Source organism: Solanum lycopersicum, chromosome 4, assembly GCF_036512215.1.
Source record: "Solanum lycopersicum chromosome 4, SLM_r2.1".
NCBI lineage: Eukaryota > Viridiplantae > Streptophyta > Magnoliopsida > Solanales > Solanaceae > Solanum > Solanum lycopersicum.
The window spans coordinates 68,142,232-68,166,445 of NC_090803.1; the positions used below are offsets into that span (position 1 = coordinate 68,142,232).

Here is a 24,214-nt window from a genome sequence, read left to right on the forward strand (position 1 = left end):
TTTTATCTTTATTTCCGTAGAATAAAGGAATTATTTTTATTTAATATATCAATCAAATAAGAATGACATTATCCCGATATATAGCATTTTTTAAATATTTTATTAAGTTTAAAGCAAAATCAAATATATTTTAATTATCTAATTTGTAGTGGTATGGAAAATAGTCAGCATTTTTTAGACAATATTAATCAATATCCAAAGTTGATAACTTTGAAAATATGTCATAGATTGAGCAAAGTAGATAAAATCCCACTTTTTTCATTTTTTTGCTATATGAAATTATCAAGCAATTGATTGTGTAAAATTATTAATACTATGAATGAAAAATAATTACTATAATTTTTTTTATTACAAAATGATGTGATGAGGTAAGAGGTTGTCAGTTTGGTTCTTAATAGTTGAGACAAATATCCAAGTCCATGATGAAAAAAACACACACAAAGAAATAAACTTAAGTTTAATTGGATGGACAGTTCACTATTTTCTAAGCAAATGTCAAAGCTGTTTATTATATTTGATTATTATTGTTACACTTACCTAAACATCCACATGCATTTCAATTATAGTTTTCATTGATTCTTTTCACTCATCATTTAACTATTATACTACTTTTAACTTTATCTTAATCTTATATTATAGTTTTCATGGCTTTAATAATTTTGTGTCTTTTTTGCTCTCCTAAGAAATCATCAAAATTAATTAGACTTTTTGTTTACTAGTAGTTGAACTCTAAACGTCAAACAAGTAAAGATGCTAATAATCGTTTTCCTCTTATATTTTTACATTATCTCTCTTTTTAACATTTTCAATTTTTATAACGAGTTATGAGTTTTTTTACACATATTTAATACACAACATTTCAAATATGAAGATATCTTTTATCCAATCATCTTCAGTATGATGAATGACACTATCATCAATCTTCTTGTATTACATACGCAAAATACTCAAATTTACTACTTTGAACATAACATATATATAATCGTCACTTTAACATTTATTTTATGTGTTACGACACTAAACTTACACTTTAAGTACGCTACTTTCGTTCTACTTCATCTAAAACCCTTTAGATTTAAAAATATATTTTTTGAGATAGAGGTACTAAAAGAAAAATATGGTAGCAGCAAGTTTTTTTTTAAAAAAAGAAAACAAAAAGGAAAAAATCTTACACGTTTGGTAGCTCGAGGATTCTGTTAAAACCACATTGAAAAGTGAAAATACTAAACAAAAAATTCTTTTATATAAATTATGATTTTCATTTTGTTAAAATGTATTTTTAACTCTTTACATAAATTAATATTATATTCAAAACATTTATAAAACTCACTCTAAAAAGACAAAATAAAAATTAAAAAGTTCACATCTTGTCAAATAATAGGACCATAAAGTTGAAAAAAGAGGAAATTTTCTGAAGCCGTTCTAGATATGGAGAATTATTTTTTTAAACGTATTGTTTGATTATATATTATTATAGTTAAAATTTACAAAATTCAAACTTTATACTAATTTTTTAACTTTTTTTTAGGGGTGAAAAAAGAGCCGGCTTGTACGTCATAGTCAAAAGAAAATCTCTTTTTAAAGATAATTTAATTTCCATAATAACAGAAAAAAACAATTTTCATCTTTCTTTAGTTACACTTTTGCTGCATAATGTTCTGCAGTTCCTTATTTTGCTCACCCACTTCTTCCCAGTTCCATCTTTTCAATTTCCCCAAACCCTAGAACTGAAAAATCTAAGTAAATGGGTCGTCTTGTTTCTTGATTTTAATATCTGGGTCGTTTTTTTAGTTCTCGTTTTGCGTATCAGAATCTTCAAACAAGTTCATTTGCTGCAGAAAAAAGGAGCAATTTTTAATATTTTTATCTTCAATATTAGTAGTTCATTCACATTGGTGGAAGTTGGTTTGTTGGCATTTGTTTTTTATGGTTTGAGTTGAAACGGGTCGGACTCGGTTCTCTATGGCTCGGCGTCATGGGTGGCAACTACCGGCTCACTCGTTTCAGGTTCTTCATTTTGCTCTTTGTTGTATTTGGATCACTTGTAAAGCTGTAATGTTGGTGGTGTTGGATCTTTTGGGGTCTTTAGAGTGGGTTTATTGGTTTGGTTTGGTGATATTGCTGATTTGTTTCTTTTAGTCAACTGCACTTTGACACTCTTTTACTTTTCCTTTTTAAGTGATGTTTTAGTTAGTTATGCTTTGTAGATTTGTGATTTGCTCAAATTTTAGTTACAGTCGCTTTGCTATTTCTAGTGTTTCACATTCTGAAAAGATGCGATCTTTAGGTTCTGAGTTATGAATTTTACTTGAGTTACAGTAGCTTTATTTGGATTTTTTAAAGTTGGTTTTGGGCCTGTGATGAATTTGAGAAAAGGAGGTCAAATTTTAGTTTGTGGTAGAAATTTGTTTGACGGGTTCCCTTATTATTATTTTCTGCTCTGATAATTTCCAACTTTATGGTGATCACCCTGCATTGAAGGGGAGTCTTGGAGCAATGGTAAAGTTGTATCCAGATGACCTATAGGTCACGGGTGATCTTAACTGATGCTTGCATCATTGTAGGATGCCTACATCACACCCCTTTGCCCTTCCCTGGACCTGCATGAATGCGGGATGCTTAGTGCACCTGCTGCTCTTTTGTATGGCAATTACCTTGCATTGTAACAAGATTAAAATTTCTGACTGACTGAGATCAACCTTCCATCTCTCTTGATGAAATAATGTATATCTTCTTCATCCAGTTCCTTGTTGGACAAACTCTACTATTTAGTCTAAAGAGATTTTAGCTCTGAACCGCGTTCGCTGGATTGTCTGATGCAACTGTTCTGTATGTGTACTTGTAGCTTGGTCCCCGTGATATTCTTTCTTGTGGTCCGTCTGACAAAATAAAATACTTCATTGGTTTTTTGTGTGTAATCAGCATGCATTGCTTACTTCCGTACTCATTTTTCCATTTCTCAAGTCTCGGAATGATAAGTTGAACCTGAAGTTCTTCAGGAAGGCACAGCCCTTACTATTATTATTGATTAGTGACATCATATCGTATCGGCCTTTATGATTAGCTACTATTATCTATTGTTGTTGTGTACTCATTATTCCATGTCGCTGTGCAGGTTGTGGCTATAACAGTTTTCTGCCTGCTATCTGTTGCCTTCTATGCATTTTTTGCTCCATTTCTAGGAAAAGACATCTTTGAGTACATAGCAATTGGTGTTTATTCCTTCCTGGTGAGTGTATTAGGAATGAAGTTGCTTGCTATTTTTGATGCAAACACTCTATTCATGTTTCACTTGTTACTTCTTGTCATCTTTTGACTCTTGCTTTCAGGCTCTATGTGTGTTCATACTCTATGTTAGATGCACAGCAATTGATCCTGCTGATCCTGGGATTCTCATTGAAGCTGACAAGTCAACGGCCTATCAATCACACAACGAAATAGAGTTGCCTGGTTAGTATTGGATGCAATATGATTCTTTTATTCTTCTTCCTTTGATAAAGGTGAATCTGCAACGGGATCAGAAAAACCTGAAGATACATCTGTTATCTTTTGGTTGGTAATCAAAGACCAAGTATTGTGTCTTTTGGATAAGTTGAAGATACTAGTAAACCCTTTGACCATCTAGACTTTCGGAAGTATAACAAAGCAAAATTATAAGAAATATCAAGTCTTACTAGTAGTCTAGTACTTAAACTGAAAGACTCAAGTTTTACAATAGATGAGAAAAGGGCAAAGGACTATCAAGTGTTAATTATATGCCTTTGTCGCTTTATCTTATTGGGGAGTGAGTGAATGAAAAGATGGAACAATTGGTATCTATTTGGTAATTTGACCACAATTCATCATCTTTTGACATCTTGAACTGCTTGTGATAGGTGATATATCTGCTGCAGGGGGTCCCAGCATGGAAGGGTTCCGAGATGGAGGAACAACTGCAAGTGATGCTTCAGTTTGCTGTGGAAGACTTGGAGGGATCCTCTGTTGTTGTTTTGTCATTGAAGACTGTCGGAAGGATGATTCGTCGCTGGAGCAGAGTGGTGATGAAGAAGTTTTGTTCTGCACATTGTGTAATGCTGAGGTATACCACTTCTCATTTGCTGCTCTCTCTAGTCTACCCTGTATCTACAGTATATCTTTCTCCTACAACTACATCCAATGTTCTGACATTCATTGGTTGTAGTGGAGAGCATGAATACGTTATTTTTTCCCTTATGCAGGTTCGAAAGTTCAGCAAACACTGTAGAAGTTGTGACAAATGTGTTGATGGATTTGATCATCACTGTCGTGTGAGTTCAAATATGTGTTTCCTGCTTGTTTAGTTTTCAGTTGCTCAAAATACATCGTGTTTTACTTTGACATGACATAACTGTTTGAATTGGAGGAATGAGCTGAATCTGATTTCCCATTTTAGGAATTCAAAAACAAGGTTTATTTTGGACAATATATATTATATCACAAATATATTATATTCCATGCTGTTAATAATGTACACCAGTTCATATCCTCCTCTTGCAGTATTGTGAAGTTCTGTCATTTTGGATGTTTACTTTTACAGTGGTTGAATAATTGTGTGGGAAGGAAAAACTATATCACATTCGTGTGCCTGATGGCTTTCAGCTTTGTCTGGGTAAGTTTCTCTAAGATCTTTCGCTTTATCTCCTCTTTAATGTTTGACAAGGCATAATCATTTCTTCACCTTTTTTTAATAAAAAACTGCTCTTTTCGTGTCAGCTTATCTTTGAATGCGGAGTGGGCATTGCAGTCCTAGTTAGATGCTTTGTTGATAAGAAAGCTACTGAAAATCAGATAATAGAGAGGCTCGGAGAAGGATTCTCTAGACCTCCATTTGCTATTGTAGTGGTATGTAAGCTAGCTTGTTGCTTGCAGAAGAACTATTATGTACTGCATTTTCTAATCTGTCTTTGTTAGACCTTAATTTATTGTGGGAGTTATTTCTTATACTGGTCTAGTTGTTAGAATCTTTAGATGCGTAATCCGCTATGGTAAGTTCATAAGCCTTCGACCGGTTGAAGAATTTTCTCTGAAGGAAAGATATGAAACCATTTATGTATCAAAGCCTTGATGCAGCTCGTAAATTTTTAAGGCGTGCAAAATCATAATGCCAGAATCACCATATATAGTGCTGCTTGGAACTTGTTCCCATTGTTGCTGCTTTATGGCTCTTCTATTCTTAAAAGGGATTCTATCAACTAAACATAGCAGTTCATCTTGATTCTCTAGATAGAGTTCCCTTTATCTTCAAAGCGTCTCTCACACCTTTCCTCTAAACAGTCCACCAAATGCACACAGGGATAGTGCACCTCAATTTCATCTGTTTCTTGCTACTCCCCTAATGTACCAGCTGTTTAGCAGATCTCCAGTATCTCTAGGCAGGCACCATTTTAGTCCACCATGTTAAAAAGCAATCGTCATAATTGATCAGTGACAGACCAATGCAGAAGCAAATGAATTACTCTTTCTGGCATTTGTCTCACAGAAAACATCTAGAACGTATCCGCTTCTTTGTAAGTTCTGATGGGTTAGGCAAGTGTGTTGAGCCAACAAGCTTGAAAAACACATCACCTTATATGGAGCATTTGTCTTCCAAATCTGCCTCCAAGCCGGAAAACATTTTGTGTGCCCTAGAGTTCATATTATCACATCATGATTTCACAGGGAAAATCATGTTGTCCCGAATCAGTGAAAATTCAGCGAATCTGCCCAATTTCTGATAATTCAGATTCCTCCTAATTGAAATCTAAACTTGCTTCTTGCATTAAGGCATTTAGAGATCTGGGAACTGTTCTTTGAGAGGAACATGGCCAATCCAGCTATCATTCCAGAAGGATACTTTTCTACCATCACCAATTTAAACCTTACAAATAGCAGCCTCAGGTTCCTTGTGTTTCTCCATTAGTTATAACCCCATAGGAAATGGGAACTGTTTTAGTAAATATGATCCTTTGCTTCCATACTTTTCACTAATCACATCTTTCCGTGAAGCTTGTTCTTCTGAAATGGATCTCTAGAGCTGTTTCATCCTCAAGCTGTTGTTATAATGTGTCAAATTTCTGATGCCCAAAAGCTTTCCTTCTTGTTTGTTGTTGTGGACCACTTCACTAAATGAAATACCCTTTTTTCCTCGTTTTCTTTCATTCTTTGGTGACTTTTCTTGTTCTCTTAGGGTTTAATATTCTTTTTTTCTTCTCTGTTTCAGGCCTTATGTACTGCTGTTTCACTCCTTGCAACTGTGCCTTTAGGTGAATTGTTCTTCTTTCACATTATTCTCATTCGTAAGGTATGCCCATTCATATCCTCATCCCTTCTCGATTTTTATCTGTGTATATGCGTGTACTTAGATATAAGAGATATTCTGGTACTGTTGTTATGCTGTATTACAGGGTATTACAACATATGAGTATGTTGTTGCAATGAGATCTCAAAGTGAGCCGCCTGGACCCTCTGTAGATGGAGGTGATCAGCAGAGTTTGCCATCATCGCCGACCAGCTCTGCGGTGACTGCCATCAGTGGAAGAAGTTCTGTTGGGATGAGCTTGCAACATAAAGGTGCTTGGTGTACTCCTCCAAGAATCTTCATGGATCATCAGGTTAAACTTCTTATGTGCTTCTAGTTTTGTGAGATTGATTAAGAAAGTTCTCTCTTTTTTTTCGGGTGGAGGATATAGGAAGGGAAGGAGAATGAGTTCTGACTCGAGCAACTAAGCTCATCCCTTGTCCTTGAGAAAAACAGTCAAATTATAGAACGGTACTGTTAATTTCATTCCTCTAACCACCTCGTGCAGGATGAAATTATTCCTCATCTTCAGCCTGGGCGATTGCCATCTACTGTTGATCCTGATGCACTAGACAAGGACAAAAAGGCATCCCACCGTCCAGTCCGAATTAGTGCATGGAAGCTGGCGAAACTAGATTCTAGTGAAGCAATCAAAGCTGGTGCCAAGGCTAGAGCTTCATCATCTGTGCTACGCCCAGTTGGTGCCAAGCACAATCCTTACGACGCTGATCATTTGTCCAGTGGCATGAGTGGTATAAGCAGTCCGGCAAGTACTAATCAAGGATTTTACGACAATAATGGTAGAGCTGGGACATCAAGGTTGTCTCCTTCCAAGAGCTCATATCCGCCCAGTCGTGCCAGCAGAGAAGACATTGAAACATGTGGCCACAGCATGAGTAACTTGAGCAGTCCTCTTGCCCCTAACCGAACTCCATCTCCATTAGCACTGCAGCATCACCCTTCAAATAGAGACCACTTTAACCCAATATATCAGTCATCTGCAAATCAATCTCCGTGGTCAGCAAAAGCATGCCATGAGAACGAATCTCTGCCCCCTGACAATCTCTCAGAGGTATCCACTAGGAAGAGTAATATGGGCACTCCAGAGAGTACAAGGTCATCAGTTTTCTGGGATCAAGAAGCCGGGCGATTTGTTACTGCTAATGCTAACAGGGGTGCTGGTTCTACTTCACAGGTTTCTGGAACAGAGCTTACATACACTGGTCAATCTATATTTTTTGGAGGGCCTTTACTGAACGAGAACATGAACAGAGGGGCAAGAAGTAGCGGTACACCGTTTGCTGGTGGTCCACAGCGGAGTTACTATCAGGGCAGGACACAAAGGGGTGGCCAGCTTCCTGTATTTGTTCCTAGTGATTCCCAGCAAAATCAATTTTCTTCTCGATAGTATTGTTATTTGCCCCACTTGTTTTATCTTTGAGCTATACAGTTAGTTGTCCATTTTCGTCTTCTCAAGTTTTTGCTTTTACTTTCTTAACTGAGTTCATTCTCCCTTCTCTCTTTCACAACAACATACCTGTATAAACTCAAAAAGAGTGATCTGGAATGTACAGTGTTTCAAAGCACCACAATAACGTGTCAGTGTTATGATCATTGCAGACCTTAAATCCTCTGCTCATGGATTTAATCTTTCTTTCACGACTGTGCTAATCGATAGGCTTATTAGTAATAAGATGAAATTGCAAGAAGAGAAATGTGGCAGATGGAGAATATGATTAACAGCTCCAATTGAACCACACAGCATATATATAGATATATAATATAGGTATGTGATTGATCATTAACCTTTTTGGACTTTATGGTGCCATATTTATCCACGACAACTCAAAATTGTCTTTCTGTTCTAAAAAATAATATTTTTTAATTAGCTCAAATTTAATTATATATTAAAACTTACTATCCTTTTTATATTCAAAACATTGGTTAAATGAAAGAGGATATTGTTGTAAAGGAAATGACGGTGTGGCCCCTTAACTCCTTTCAACGGCCTGGGTTTGGATAGAGCCAGTCAAGAATGACAGAATAGTATACTAGTGAATTTGTTAAAATCATGGCAGCTACTCTGAGCATTCAAGGATCATGCATCATCAGAAATTCTTCAAATTCCTCGAATGCCCACACTGAGCAGCAGGTAAAGAAGGTGTTTTTACAGTTACCCGTTTCAAGAAGATCTGTTATTCTCATCTCTGTACTGCCCCTGAGCCTCAATTTGGTTCCTCAACCATCCACGGCTAGAGAGAGGCGCAATAAGAAGAACATCCCTCTTGAAGACTATCAAACTACCTGTTAGTACCTCTTCCCAATTCATTAATTACTTTTAGCTTTTTTCATTCTAAAATCTTCTTCATATTGGGGGCATTTTACAAGTTCTGTTATGGATAGTCTTAAAAAGTTACCATTAGTCATGCTATGTTTCAACTTGTTTGTCTCTCTTTTCAAAAAGAATGCTTGTTTCAATTTTTCATGTGATATGTTTTAGACCGTAAAATTAAAGTATATTTTGGCACATTCTTGGTATCTTTTAAGACTACAAAATACAAAAGTCTTATTTAGTTTCTTAAACTCCGTGTATGCTTGTACGATTAGCTTCTAAGTAGTGCTGAAAAAAAAGTAATTTGTTTACTCAACAGCAAGTACTTATGATAAGTTGTCAACAGTTTGAGTTTGATGTTGTTGAGTTTCCACATTGGGTGACATGTGGAGCTTTGGTCTCCTTGTATAGGTTGGGAAATCCTCACTCCTGCGCTGATTTTTGGGATTGAGTTATGTCCAATATTCATTTTTTTATCATGGTATCATCAAAGCTCATGGTTTATCTGAACTTGGGCCTGCATTTTATGTGTCCACGCTCTAGATGTCAGTACTGGGCATGTCATCGGGTGGAATGTGGAACTATGGTCTCCTTATATTATCTTTGATCAAACCTCTCCTCATGGCTAGCTTTTGGAATTGTAGGTCCAAGATCCATTTAACATCAACATAATTCTTATATCTCATCCAAAGACTTGTTGATCAATCATTAAGGACTGGAAATATATTTTATTTAAATCGAAATAATGTTGTAGTTGATATATGTAATAATCCGATTGTCAATTGACAGAGCCTGACGATATCATGGATATGAGTCCATGATTATTATCTTTATTAATGATTGCTTTTAAAGCAGCTGATGGATTGAAATACTATGATATTCTTGAAGGAAAAGGTCCTGTAGCTGAGAAGGGCTCCACTGTACAGGTTTGGTTGTCCTTCTTGAAATTTGCATACATGTCTATTTCCAGTTCAGACTGACCTATTTCTGGCTTCTCTCCTGACTCCTGTAGGTACATTTTGACTGTGTATATCGTAATATTACTGCGGTTTCAAGTCGAGAATCTAAACTGTTGGCTGGTAATCGGATCATTTCACAGGTCTGTTGTGATGACTTCTCATTAGAAATGAGTATGCTATAATTGAATTGACATCTTACGAATAGACATGTATTGCTGCCCTTGGATACATTTATTACTGATACATATGTCTTTCTACTCTTAAGTAGCCTTACGAGTTCCAGGTTGGAGCTCCTCCAGGGAAAGAGCGGAAACGTGATTTTGTGGACAATCCAAATGGTTTATTTTCTGCTCAAGCAGCACCAAAACCTCCAAAGGCAATGTATACAATAACTGAAGGGATGAAAGTTGGAGGAAAGGTGTGATGACATTTCATTTGTGCCTAAAATGTCTTTTTCTTTTATAATAGTTTCTATGTGTAAACTCTGATCTCTGAAAAGTTAATTAAAGTGTAACATAAACTGACAGCTAACTCATTACTTGCTGCTTGTCTTATGGTATCTTTTGCTCAGAGGACTGTGATCGTTCCTCCAGAAGCTGGATATGGTTCAAGGGGAATGAATGAAATTCCGGTATGAACCTCACTTTGTTTCATTCTTTGTTATCTTAGTTGACAAAGTTATTATTGTGGTTTGCTTCTTTTCAAAGAAATGTCAACTCGACCAAGGTCGATGAATTCACTGTATCTGTTAAATCACATTCACTTAGAAGTGAGTTTCTCTTGAGAGTAGCTTGGGCTCAAACGACTTTGCTATCCTGGTATCTATTCCAAGGCCTAACAATATTGTTGCGTGCTTGTTTAGTAATTAGTTATTCAAGGGGTAACCAGAATGTCCAATCAAAGTTCTTGACATGACCAAATATAGTATATAGCCGTTAGAAATAACTTATCGATGTACTTATTACCTGTGCGTGGTTGTTTTCAGCATCACTCACCAAATTGCGAAAAGCAAAGCTATCTGCAGATTAAACAACCCTTATCGATGTACTTATTACCTGTGGGTGGTTGTTTTCAGCATCACTCACCAAATTGCGAAAAGCAAAGCTATCTGCAGATTAAACAACCCTTATACTAGGAGTTCTTGGCTGAAGATGCACAGATATCTTATTCGATTTGATTGGTGTGCTTCTATCATCTTTAAGTCTCTTTAGTTTCGAGATCTAATGAATATTTCAACTTACATGGTGCAGCCAGGGGCTACATTCAACCTGAATATTGAACTATTGGAAGTAAAGTCATCAGAACGGAAGCAATAGGTGTACCCGGACTGTGCCATATGTTTTGCCTTCCCTCTTCTTCATTGTTGTAAAAGTTGTGTTCACTCATAAACACCAACAGCTATGGAATCAACAACAGTTCCCGCTCACCCTTCACGTGATTTGAACCACGACTTATTGGATAAAAGAGACGGTGCCTCACCAACAGTGCCATCTCCTCTCATGATTTTTCTTCCCTTCATGTTAACTGTTCAGTCTTTGTTATGTAGATGAAGTAATTTGCTTCCAATTTTTTCCATGCTTCTTCATGTGTATGTAAACTTTTACTTCTTAACTTCCCATGTTACTAGATACATATATATATATTAGAGAGACATCACACTATCTTGACAATGAGAAACCATGTACTGTTGGATGAGAAAGTAAAATAATAGTGTTCTCATATGTTATTTCATTTATTAAGATGATGATATCAGCTAAAATGATTTTGTTGTCTCATATATCAATTTATCGAACAATAGAAATGTTTCTTTTTTTCTTTTTAGATATTGAGCTAAGATATAGTTTGCATTTGTAAATTAATTAGTAAAATTAATTTACAAACTATTTGCATCCAAGTGTAATCACACTATCTTTAGTTTTTTTTTTTAAAAAAAAATGTACACAATTCTTATGCTTTAATTAACTCAAAAATAAAGCCGTTGTTTTGATAATACCAAAATTTTGTTAAAAATAAAAAGTGAAATGGATGAAAAATACAGTAAATAGAAGTATAGGGTAAAAATGAAATAATAAGTATTAGTAGGAGGGCTTTATATTTTAGGCAGATCGGTCTCACTTGTCAGTAGACAGTAGCGTTCAACTCCGACGATGGTCTTTTTCTCTGTTTGATATTTTTCCGATCTGATAGCCGGAGTAGTATAACGCATAAAGCTAAAAGGAAGAATCAGAAAATGACGATTCGTCTTTATTTGTTGTTTTCGTTTTTCGTTTTACTTGCTCAATGGTCGCCTGCACTTTCCGATCTAGTCATCTCCAAAGTTGATCGAAAGGTACGTTACGTCTGTGATTGGTGTTCAATTTGGTTTTGATTTGTTAATGTATGAATGTGCTATTCTTTTTCCCTATGATATTGAGGGTAAGTGGATTATATGATTAAGATCTAGTCGTTAATTGAGTAACCTTTTGGGAGAATTTGATAAATATTTTGGTTTGCAAACCTCCTTATACCTGCTGGTGGTGGAAGATGATAGGTACACGTACCAATTAGTTGAAGTAACCAAAAAAAAGTAGCAAATGTTGTAAGAGGAATTATATAGTCAAGTAATTTCAACAAAAGATGCTATTTTTTTATATTCCTTGCATTGGCATCAAAGGGAGCTGGTAGTTCTTAAAAAATAGAGCTTTTTTAGGATTGACGAACTTTAAGTGATTAATTGTTCTTGCATAATAGTATAACTATAGTGCTCTGACTGTGATTAATTTCTGCCTATCCCCTGTTTCTTTTTCTTTTCTTTGTGTTTATTCTCAAGCATGATCAAGTTGACTGATGCATAGAATGTGAGGTCATAGTATAGTAATGATAGTCTTCACCCTTTCTTTTTGTAATTATCTTCTAAAAATTTAATGGTTCACTGCACGGTTGATACTATCTTTGATTGTCGTGTTGTCACTTGGATTATCAGTCATTCCACATTTTGGTGTAGTTTGAAAGAGAAAAACTGAGCTGTTAATTAGACTATTGGATCTAAATTGCTATTATGCATTCAATCATGCTTACTTCTGGCTGTCATGTATCTTGTATTGCAGATTGACCTGACCTCTCAAGTAGTGCGTGTGACTGCAAATCTGAAGGTTTGTGGTAATTGCTTGCGTTTTTTGAGATTCTGGACAAGTTTGTTGAATATTCCAAACCGCAGATAACGGATTTAATAGTCTATACTTTAATCGAGAAGTAGTTAATTGTATTTGAGAATTTGCAAAATTTAATGACTTAGTGTTACTATCTAACTAGTGATGCTTGTATTATTTCTTATTTGTATGTTCAGATAGAAAATACTGGTAATGATCCAATTTCAGAGGTTCTGTTACCATTTGGAGATCACCAGGCAAAAGATTTAGCATTTTTAGTGGCAACAACCAGTGAAGGGAAAGGGAAAACTAAAACTTCTTCCAGTAGCCTACCTATCAAACTTGTTAACCCTGAAGGCATGCCACCATCATTGACTTGGTATTCTGTCTCCCTACCGAAGGAGCTGGCAAAGGGGCAGAGCCTAAATTTGGAAGTCAGGACTGCATTTACGCATGCACTACAGCCATTTCCTGAGAAAATTACTCAAGCTGATATCCAGCTCCTTGTGTTTCAGGAGAGTGCCTACTATATTTCTCCTTATGCAGTTAATGTCCAATCTCTCAGTGTCAAATTACCCGAACCAAAAGTCGAATCATACACTAAGTTAGAGAACACCAAATTTTCTGGTTCAGAAATTAAATATGGACCTTATGAGAATCTTCCTCCTTTCTCATTCTTGCATATAGCAGTACACTTCGTGAGCAATAAGCCATTCGCAGTTGCCCAGGAGTTAGTGCGAGAGATTGAAGTCTCTCATTGGGGAAATGTTCAGATCACAGAGCATTATAACCTTGTCAATGCTGGTGCCAGAAGCAGTGGGGAGTTTTCAAGGTACTATAATATTTTCTGATTAAGTTCAAGAATTATTAAGCTGGTTATATTTGACCAGGAAAGTCTCCCACTTTTAACATCACAGGCTAGAGTACCAGGCCCGACCACATCTCAGAGGTGCATCGTCATTCGGACATCTTGTTGCCAAATTGCCTCCAAGAGCCCATTCCATTTATTACAGAGATGAAATTGGCAATATATCAACATCCAATTTATGGGGTGATTCATCAAAGGTTAGAAGACATACTTTCTGAAGCTTTCATGTAGCTTGTGTCTAGCTTAACACCATGCTCTCTGTTCGCAGACATTGTTACAAATTGAACCTAGGTATCCGATGTTTGGTGGCTGGAAAACTTCTTTTACCATTGGCTATGGGCTGCCCCTTAGGGACTATTTGTTCCGTGCAGAGGGGAAACGTTTCTTAAATATATCTTTTGGTTGCCCAATTGAGGAGGTGGTTGTTGAAAACCTTGTTGTGAAGGTAATACTTCTATAAGAACTGAATAGGCTTTAATTCCATATTTATAATGATGTAATTTAGTGTTATCACAAGAATCTAAAATATAATTTATTTAGAAGATGATGATATATTTTGTGCAAAAGAGGGCTTATGGTATAGTGTGATTGTATGGGCCTTTAATTTTTTTTTCTTGAAAAATTCTTCAAGATAATGATGGAATTGTTTTCTGGAGAACAGGTTGTACTGCCAGAAGGTTCAAAGGATATTTCTGTCTCGGTCCCTTTTCCTGTCAAAGAGTCAAGAGACGTATGAGTAAATCTTAGTTTTTCTCCTCTGAAGTTCCTCTTGTATGATAACCTTTATTCCTCTAACATTCTATTACTTCTTATGTTTTATTTGCAGACGAAATTTTCCAATTTGGATATGATTGGTAGACCAGTGGTTGTTCTTGAAAAGACCAATGCTGTGCATGAGCATAACCAATATTTCCAGGTTTATAAGTTTATCTACAATGCTGTTGAAAGAACTGTATGTGGGAAGCATTGCATATGATCCTAGCTTAGCCAAGTCCATTTTGGGCATGAGTTAACCGGGCGTAGGTAGAATAATTCAGTTTAGACAGAGCCTCAGATATAAGGATTAGACTTGGTTCAATCTGAAAGGTTGAATGGTGGAATTTGAGCCGAACCTGAGCTAGATCATCCAGAGAAACCTTTTGGATTTAAGATTCAACTTTTTAGTTGATGAGAGAAACGCATCCCCCCCCCCCCCCCCCCCAAGAAAAGGGAAGAAGAGAGACTAGAAAGAAAATTACAGTAGTGGTCCTACTGACTATAAGATCTCCGGGCGAAATTTTGGCTGTTGGTCTATTATACAAGAACAAACTAATTACAATGGGGTACAGACATGGGTGGAATATCTTCTATGAAATGGAGATTTTACATATCAGACTGTAGGCTTTAAATGGTGCGTCATATCATATCTAGTCAAAGCAAGCATTTCAGCATATGTTTGCTTGCATCTGGCTTATTCACATGCTACCCTGTGCATATTTGTACTGGATCAAGTTATTTAGGACAAATATTATCATCCTCCAGAAGAAAGGATGATGGAATATTTAAATAAGAACCACTTGTATCCGTGCTTTTGTGACCAAGCAAAATTGTAATAATCGTGTTGAAACTTATCTCATTGAACTCAGAGCATAAGATAAGATCCCATCACATCATATCCCTAATATCGACTATGATATGTAACCTATCAATTTGATAGGCATATACTCACAATGATGTAACATGTTGGAGAGTATCAGTATAAATTTAAAGTTATTAATTAAGCCTTACATCTTTCACTCTGATTTAAATTTGGGGTTATTGGTTATTAGAAGCACAATTGTGTTGATTAATATTCCTTACTCTTTCTATTTTGGTCAATAAGAAAGCCCAGTATGGCTTACCTGAGCCAGCTCATGACTTCAAGATCTCTTCTTGGTTATTCTACCTTAATGACGGAAAGTTCAGGTGTCTGGTTGGGGGGTTTAATGCCTGAAAGAAGTCTTCAGAAATCAAATAAGAAGAATGCTTGTCTCCTTTAAAGGGGATAAGGCTTGTTGAATCATGAATGTGTTTGGGATCTTGTCAGGGATCCATACTTCTTTCATTTCCTTTCCTTTTTTTGGTTTTCTTTTGGGATTGGGAATAATTAATGCTCGTTTCACCATTCTGAGGTTTCATTGACACCCATTGTATAGAACTAGAGTTCAATTGCCATGCAGAAAGTTTCTGTCCTGATCTGGGAAAACAAATCTTTTCCTTCTTGCTATTTTCTTTTCAGCGACTGGATGGGCAATACCACACATTACAGCAATTCTTCTCCTTTTTCTATCTCACTTTTGGCTTTCTTTTTATGTAAAAAATATTTCTGGTTCACTTATGATGGCCTCTCTATCTGGGAATTAGAATTCTTAAAAATCTGATCATGTGCTATAGCTTGTGAGTAGAACTTTCCCTGCATGGCCTGGACCACATTAGTTTCCCTGTTTTTGGCTTATGTTTTATGTAGGTACTGACTGACGAAGCTTTCGTGACAGGTCTATTACAGGTTCAGCAATCTGTCACTGCTTAGAGAACCAATGATGTTAATTTCTGGATTTTTCTTCTTATTCCTTGCATGTATCATATATATGCATGCGGACCTAACAATCTCAAAGTCCTCTCCTTCTTATCTTGCAAAACTGCAGTGGGATGAGGTATGCTAGTAGTAGTATAACTACTTATTTTGTGTCAATATTACAGAAAATAATTTTAATTTTTCCTTTGGTGTTTTCAGGTGCAGACTGCTCTTCAGCAGATCCAGAGCATAATGAACCATTGTTTGGGCATTCATGATAAACTTGAAGCATCATTACGAGATCTGTCAAGGACTGGTGATGTGCAAGCATGCAAAGCTGCTCGTAAATCAGCTGATAATATGTTGAAGGAGCTTTTGAAGGATTTAAAGCCTTCAGTCTCCTTTTTGCAGTCTTCTCCGCTGTCTGCTTCATTATATTCTAAGGTTTGTCTATGTATTCTTTTCTTGCGGAAAGAATTTACCCATCATCTTGACAAAGATGGCCTACATTGAAGCACTCATAGATAGTCGACCCCATCTTATCTAATGAACTCCTTGTCATTGCAAACTTGGAATGACAACTTTATGGTCCTTAATCCATTGGTGCTAAAGCTATGTGGCTGTTTTATTTTATGAAGGTTGAGGATGTTGTTGCAAAGGAGAAAGAGCTGCAGGAGAAGCTGATAGTGAAACACACCACAGTTACAGATAGTTATGAAAAGAAGTCTGGTGGTCGAGATATTGAGAACCGTATTGCACCAATCCAGCAAAGAATTAGAGCTTTGAGACAGGAAATTGATGATCTTCTGGAAATAATTGATGAGATATAATTTCAGTGCAGACAACATTGATCCAATATAAATGGCTAAAATATTGTTGTGAGGTGAACAACAGAATTAGGATCAATTCGAGATATTAGTTGATGCAGCTGTATGTTGTTGAGAACCTGAATAACTTTGTAGTTGTAGAATTCTAGGTTCTTGCCGAATCTCTTTGGTTGACAATCAAATGAGTGCTGTAGACAACTGTTTTTTCATATATATTGAGTTGTTAAGTTTATGGTTTTCTAACGTAATTGAGCTCAAAGATTATCAAATTCCGACTTGATATTGCAAGTGAGTGCAATACCTTATCAATTATCATGATGTCAGTATACGCATTATATTATGTGTTAATTATAAATAATCAAGATATCTATTTATTGAAATGACAATATGTACTCTCTCCGACACAACTCAAATAGTGTCTTTTTTTATTTGATAAGTTGTTCAGTTTCGACATAACTCAATTGGCAAAGTTTAATATCATAAAAATTAAAAGACTAAACATAATTAAAAAGAATTTTAGGTACGATAATGTTTAGTCTTTTAATTAATATATTTAAAATGAATTTTTTCATTGTATTACTACATAAAAAAATTACAACTTATAATATTTTTTATATAGCTTTCCAATATCTAAATTTAAAATATTTATTGAATTTAACTTAAAAAATTTATTACAATTAATTAACTCAGAGGAATAAAAAGTCTCATATACAAAGTGAAACAAAGGAACCTTTGGTATGGTACTAGTAAGTAAAAAAGAAAAAGAACAGAGGCAAAAGAGTTGAAATCCAAAATGTTTGGGTGTTTATAGAGTCTGGTTATCCATTCCCAGCTGAAGCAACTCTTCCATTCATATATATCTAGGGTTTAACCAGTTGGGGGTTGGGGGATTCTTCTACAGTGAAGAACACCTGCATTTAACAGAAAATGGAGAGCTCACTTCGTTATGCTGGAGATTCCAAGAGTCTGGTGATTCATGCCAAGGAGAAATTTCCTCTTAACACTTTCACCCATTTGCAGGTATTAACCATTTCCTAGTTTCTGTCCATGAAATTTTGTGACAACACTGAGTTTTAAGCATTTACCCATGTCAAAAGATTCGGTTTTTAGCATTAGTAAGTTGTTCTTTCCATGAAATTTTGTGACAAGACTTGAGTTTTAAGAATTTACCCATGTCAAAAGACTCAGTTTGAGCATTATTAAGTTTACTCTTTTCTATAAATTTTACGAGGAGACTTGAGTTTTAAGAATTTGCCCATGTCAAAAGACTGAATTTTGAGCATTATTAAGTTACACTTTTCTGTAAATTTTGCGAGGAGACTTGAGTTTTAAGCATTTCCCATGTCAAAATATTCAGTTTTGAGCATTAATAAGTTGCTCTTTCCATGAAATTTTGTGACAAGACTTGAGCTGTAAGAATTTGCCCATGTCAAAAGATTCAGTTTTGAGCATTAATAAGTTGCCCTTTCCTTGAAATTTTGTGACAAGACTTGAGCTTTATGCATTTATCCATGCCAAGAGACTCGGTTTTCAGCATTAGTTGTTCTTCTTGAATTTTTTGCTTGATATACTCTTGTTTCCTCTCCACAACCTCAATTATTACCCCTCACCCTGAAACTTCTTTTGTAAATGTCATGTGGGGTTTTTGGGTATGTTTTCTGCTGGTTCATGATGTCTAGATGATTTAGTTTAACTGTTTACTCATGTTAAAAGACTAGTGATTTGAGCATCACTGAGTTATTCTTCTTGAAGTTTTTGCACGATAGAGACTTGTTTCTTCTGCAGAAATCCAATTTTATTCCTTCATACTAATTACTTATATTAAAAATGCCAAGGAGGTTTTCAGGCTAGTCAAAGATGTCTCCTCTATGCCTGGTTGATTTAGTGTAAGTGCTTGAAACAACATCCTCCCCAGACCCCAACTGTGGGATTTTACATGGTATGTTGTTTCTTGAAACAGCTTACAATGAGGGGTCGGGGTTCTGCATTTGAAGTCAATTCAGCTTATCTTCCCTTCTTTTATACCAAGATTGCATACTCTCATACAAGTATATATTTGGTTTGCTCATCATTATCTACAAACATGGGACATTATTGGATATATTGACAATGAATAAAGGGCTAAAATAGAGTAGAAAGCATATAGTTGAAACCAACTAGGTTGATAATGAAAATGCCTACGTCCGTTTCTTTTAAGGAAAATGGTTGATGATTATAGACATTTATCACTTCATATAAGGTTTAATGATTTTGCTGTAATTCTTGTACATATATAGATATGCGTATTTCTCCCAGGATAGGTATGCTGAGGTTATTATAAACCTTTTGAGCTGCTTAATGGCCTTTATCATGTGGGTTCTATTCATTGGCAGGGTCATGCAGAACTAGACACCAAAATTGGAGCACCAACTTATCTCTGTGCTATGATAAGGCAATACTTTCCTGATGTATGTTCCTACCCTTTCTACAACAATTTGTTGCTTGTATATGTATGTAAATTTTCACCTTGAGCACTCCAAGAAGTTTAACTGAGCATGTGTAGTCTGATCTAACAAATAATTAGGGTCAATCTTTTAGCACTCTATTTATTCGTGTGCCTCAGTAACATATCGTGTCAAGCGCCCAGAGCTGATTTGATATCCACTATCTTACCTGCTTGAGACTAAGACTGGTCAACGGAACGGGACGTACCGGTACCGTTCCGGTTCGTCCCGTTTCGGTTGACTACGGGACGGGATAGTGTGAACCGGTACACGGAACGGAACGGAACGGAACCGTGATTTCGTACCGGTGTACCAATACCGGTTCATCCCGGTTCATTCCGGTTCCGTTCCGGTCCGGTCCGGTTTATTTAATATATATTAATTTTTTTATATTCTATATTTTATATAATTTATATTTAATTTAATTTTTTTAAAATTACAAATTTTATTTATTTAATATTTACAAGATACAAGTTATAAATATAACTTATAAAATAAATATTAATGAATATAAGGTATAACTTATAAAGTATAAACTTCAAAAGATTTAAATTTTGAAAACTTTATTAGACTTTACTTGCAAACTTAACAACAACAAAAAAATTAATAAAATATCTTTAAAATAAACTTAAGTAAAAATTATAGTATAAATTTAAAAACTATTAATTTATTCTTAAAAAAAAAAATTATATTTTCGTAGTTCCAAAAAATATCGTCCCGTTAATTCCGTCTCGTTCCATCCCGGTCCGTTCCGGTTGATTCCGGTTCCATCCCGGTATATAGTGGAACGGGACGGAACCGATGAATCATCCCGGTAATTCCGGTCCGGTTCATCCCGGTACCGGTCAACATACCGGTCAACGGGTTCCGGTCCGATCCGGTACCGGTTCATTCCGGTTCCGGTCCGTTGACCAGTCTTTCGTGAGACCAGAAAAGGCGTTTTGCATAAACCAGTGTTCATCTCATACACTAAAATGAAACATTGTTTAATGACATCATCACACGGTTCTTATTTTTTCCCTTGAAATACTGGTGTAAATGCAGTATAAACCCGTGATTCTTTTTAGTGAGCTGACAAGTTGGGTTCTGGCACAAGCCGAAAAATGGAAATTTCATTGTGGGCAACTCAATCAAATTAAACGCCATTCCCATTACCCCCAAGAACAAGGGATAAATTAAAGAACAGAAGGCAGAAAATAAAAAAACATCTCCTTTCAAATTGAATGTTATGATTTTCCCTTTTAAGAGTCAACCTTCACATGATATTCTCCGATGTTTTAAATAATTCTAAAGCTATAACTTTTCTTCCTTCTTATTTTTGTTCTTTCTAAATATGTAAAATTTATTGTCAATAGCATAAATGAATTTTTTTTGCTTTGTCTCAAAGATTAAGCAATGCCTGTGTAAGTAGCCTGCTAAAAAAGAAATCTTTTCATTTTACTTCAGAATTGGCCAACTCTTAATAAGCTAATTGAGACATAATAGGTTGAATTGGTGTACATGAAATTTATGTTATGGTAGCTCAGGAAATTGACATGCTTTTGTACTTGTAGCAATATGCTAGTCTTGCTGTGGGAGTGCAATATTATAGGCGGCAAAAGCTCTGGTATACTGTTCGTGGTAAAAAAGAATTTCCAGTGACGGCAAATAATTCGGTTAACTTTCATATTAAGGGCAAGTACGATGTGGACGAAAAACTTTTGGAGGTTGGTAATTATTCAAAATGTGTAAAGTCTATACATGAGTGAAACCGTTGGTGTTTAAAAAATAATGATGTCGATTCTTTTCGAGCAACGATTGGGATATATATCTAGTAGTCTTACTCTAGGCTTGCCCAAGTAACAAATTAAAGGAATTTGGTTTTGAGTTGCATCCATGAATGAGTAATCACCCTTGTCAAAAAAAAAAAAGGTTTGAAAGAGTAATCCCACTGTCATTTCGGGTATGTTCATATTTATGCAGTCTTATGTATTTCAATCTGAAGGTATCAGTTATATTCTTATGTTGGCTTGAAGATCAAAATTCTAATCAAAATTTTCAGTTATCTGCATCTAGGAGTGTTATAACTTGTATATCTATTCCTTTGACCAAGCATGTAATCATATTAAATTGATGGGTTTTTTTTCAATGATTTATCTTGTCCAGTATTAGAGTGAAATTGCTATACAGAGTAAAATAGGTATAGAGGATCTGTATAGCTAAGCTAACTAAGTAAGAATTGAGGCATAGTTAATCATCCTGATATATCTTGTAATTTGACATGTTGCTTAAATATTTGGTTTAAAGTAACAGTCTTACAGAAACCTTCGTACTTTGCTTATTTCAAAACTTCCAGAAAAAGTCGAGAGTTGCTGCTGAATTTACTTGGGATATCATGGATGTGAAAAAAGACCAAGATGTGAGGCTCAAAGTTGGATACGAAGTCATTGAAAAGGTAAATCATTTTGCTAATCTTCAAGTAGTGTACTCCGTCTCCCATCTTCCCACCAATCAATTAGTGTTGAAACAAATGTAGAGATATGGTTTGTGAAAATGGTCACTTGAGCTTCTCTAGCTCTCATCATAAATGCATGGCATTGTCTTGTACCTTTGAATCTCATAAATGAATATAGTATATACTATAGTGTTTTGATACTACATTTCTTGTCCAAAGAGATAAGATATAGTTCCGATGCTAGAAAGTAGAGACTGCACTTTATCTGTGTTGCATGCACAAGTGTTGCAGGTTCCTTACTTTCATGAAAAATCTAAGCTTTATTACCCAGCAAACAACAAAATTAAGTTGCTTAAATTGTCAAACATTCTCCTGCTGATAATTGGTGTAAGCTTTAACGAGGTAAGGACCTTCCTACTATGTTTTTGTACATGTCATTTCCATTATTGGGTTATGGTCTATACGTCGTCGTTTTTCATGTATTTCCTCTTTCTTACTATTTTGTTGGTCTGATTCATCTGACAGTTAGTTCCACTTTTGAGAGTCCATTGCATGTCTCTTGTATGGATCTCACCAACATGTTACCCTGCAGTTTGAAGTTCTGTTTAATTCTCTCTTTTTCCAGGTCCCTTACTTTCAGTTTAGTGAAAACAACTGGACTCTCACTGTCAACAATATTGGGAAATGGAAAGTAAGATATGATTTGTGATATTACTGATGGACGCATAAATTGTTCAGTTAGAGTGGTTATAATTGCTAGAAAGAAGAAAACCATCATCCTTCATCTGTGTTTCTATTACGTATTTTGACATTCTATCATTGCAAAAAGGCACATTACCTTGTGTAAGATCTGGTTTTGAGTATTGTTAACAGAGATAGTGCCATTGCAATACAAAATTGAAACTCATGAAAATTACCTTTCATTTGTGTAAGAAATTTTGCTCCCCATGTATGCTTGTCTGCATTGCCTCATCTACTGTGAAGTTAAAGCTAATACATATGATTCGGGAGCTGTGTTTCTGCACTTGGTTTCTTTAGCTGTTTTATTAGATTATAACAACATAGCAAGTGTGTCTGTTCGTGGTCACTCCTGCGTTGTCCCGTATAACTTCGTTCCTACTCCTACTTCCGTTCTACCTAAGTTTTATTCGAAGTGTGCATCGAATTTGAAGTTTGATCATTGATGGATAGTTAATTGGTGTAATCATTAAACATCTTATTGCCTTTTGTGAAGTCATATCTACAAGCAACATTCATTAGATTCTCTTGCATTCCACGTAAAGGAATCTTGTCAAATAGTAGCTTAGCAAGTATGATCCTTGTTTTGCCTTTGAAGTTTGAAAAATGCTTTTAGTTTATTTTATTTGATAGTTGTAGTAGAATATGAATCTTAGTACTAATACAGATCCTCAGTTGGATTTGTTGTGCATATGACATAATCCTTTTTTTTTAATATTGATAGAACATATCCACGAAATGTCAATCTAACTTGTGGATGGATGTCCACGAAAATGTCAGCTACATCATCTATTTTGAAATGTCTTAACCCTTCATTTGAGAAAAGGGCAATAAGTCAGGTACTATGTGATTGTGACTTCAAATCTTAAATCTCTTTACGTGGCAACTTCCTCGCATTACAGCAGTTTCGTGTCAAATGTGTGTATAGTTTGTTCAAAGTCAACAACTTGAAATACATAAACCGAAATTAATTATGTTAGGCACAGTGACCTTAAAGTGACTAAGAAATTGTTTTTTTTTTAAACACAAGATCACTAATTAAGTCATTAATAAAATGACAAATTGGTCTAATTGAAGTTGAAGGGAGGTGGCTTATGATTTATGGAGGAAAAAAAGTGGATATAAGTGAATATGTCTAGTCTTATTAAAAAAAACTTATGATATTATTATTATTACTTATTTATGTATATATATTAACTTCAATTTATTTGATGTGATGATTACATGAGTTTAAATAGAATAATACAAATGTATGTAGTCAATTTCAATTTGTTTATGATCGAAGCATAATTATTGTTGCAAGAGCTAATGAAAGAGTTCCGTTTCAAATATAAACTTGATAATATAAACTAGAAGAACTTTTTCACGTAATTCAATACTATGAAACTTTGGAATCACAACTTTTGAATTTATTCTCTACAAAAATATTTGTTTTTGTAAAAGTCTTTTTCATAAAGGCCAATAAGAGGAACATGATTGATGATAAAAGAACCAAATTAAAGTGAAGTAGAAGTAGTAGTGTAAAAAGCCTAGCCTAGCTAGTACCAAATAAATTCAAAGGCAATATATATAACCCTCTTTCCTCTTTTGGGGTTTAACTTAATCTAATTAGCTTTA

At 35.2% G+C, this 24,214-nt stretch overlaps 4 protein-coding genes across 7 annotated transcripts; all 4 read left to right on the plus strand.

The window, feature by feature from the left end:
* Positions 1–1,591: 1,591 nt before the first annotated feature.
* LOC101264622 (protein S-acyltransferase 21) lies at positions 1,592–7,890 on the plus strand. 2 transcript variants are annotated; one of them, XM_004238400.5, is made up of 10 exons: positions 1,592–2,007; positions 3,116–3,229; positions 3,330–3,450; positions 3,876–4,078; positions 4,218–4,286; positions 4,556–4,627; positions 4,732–4,860; positions 6,218–6,298; positions 6,402–6,608; positions 6,804–7,890. In XM_004238400.5, the coding sequence occupies exons 1-10, from the start codon at positions 1,963–1,965 to the stop codon at positions 7,701–7,703; spliced, it is 1,941 nt and encodes a 646-aa protein (XP_004238448.1). In that variant the 5' UTR covers positions 1,592–1,962; the 3' UTR covers positions 7,704–7,890. The 2 variants fall into 2 exon arrangements, with proteins under 2 accessions (XP_004238448.1, XP_010320478.1); XM_010322176.4 differs by having other exon boundaries at positions 1,608–2,007; positions 3,894–4,078.
* A 72-nt stretch (positions 7,891–7,962) lies between these two features.
* FKBP18 (peptidyl-prolyl cis-trans isomerase FKBP18, chloroplastic) lies at positions 7,963–11,325 on the plus strand. 3 transcript variants are annotated; one of them, XM_026030901.2, is made up of 7 exons: positions 7,963–8,081; positions 8,268–8,601; positions 9,483–9,553; positions 9,640–9,726; positions 9,855–10,004; positions 10,158–10,217; positions 10,837–11,325. In XM_026030901.2, the coding sequence occupies exons 2-7, from the start codon at positions 8,367–8,369 to the stop codon at positions 10,900–10,902; spliced, it is 669 nt and encodes a 222-aa protein (XP_025886686.1). In that variant the 5' UTR covers positions 7,963–8,081; positions 8,268–8,366; the 3' UTR covers positions 10,903–11,325. The 3 variants fall into 3 exon arrangements, with proteins under 3 accessions (XP_025886686.1, XP_004238450.1, XP_010320479.1); XM_004238402.5 differs by lacking the exon at positions 7,963–8,081 and having other exon boundaries at positions 8,235–8,601; XM_010322177.4 differs by lacking the exon at positions 7,963–8,081 and having other exon boundaries at positions 8,331–8,601; positions 9,417–9,553.
* Positions 11,326–11,361: 36 nt separating this feature from the next.
* Positions 11,362–17,185, plus strand: LOC101264927 (dolichyl-diphosphooligosaccharide--protein glycosyltransferase subunit 1A). The gene is made up of 10 exons (XM_004238401.5): positions 11,362–11,915; positions 12,673–12,717; positions 12,912–13,546; positions 13,632–13,779; positions 13,851–14,027; positions 14,244–14,312; positions 14,409–14,498; positions 16,096–16,254; positions 16,335–16,559; positions 16,754–17,185. The coding sequence occupies exons 1-10, from the start codon at positions 11,817–11,819 to the stop codon at positions 16,943–16,945; spliced, it is 1,839 nt and encodes a 612-aa protein (XP_004238449.2). The 5' UTR covers positions 11,362–11,816; the 3' UTR covers positions 16,946–17,185.
* A 463-nt stretch (positions 17,186–17,648) lies between these two features.
* Positions 17,649–22,883, plus strand: LOC101265538 (outer envelope pore protein 21B, chloroplastic). The gene is made up of 5 exons (XM_004238403.5): positions 17,649–17,962; positions 19,315–19,389; positions 20,979–21,131; positions 21,761–21,859; positions 22,485–22,883. Exons 1-5 carry the CDS (start codon positions 17,870–17,872, stop codon positions 22,566–22,568), a joined length of 504 nt encoding a protein of 167 aa, XP_004238451.1. The 5' UTR covers positions 17,649–17,869; the 3' UTR covers positions 22,569–22,883.
* Positions 22,884–24,214: the final 1,331 nt, after the last annotated feature.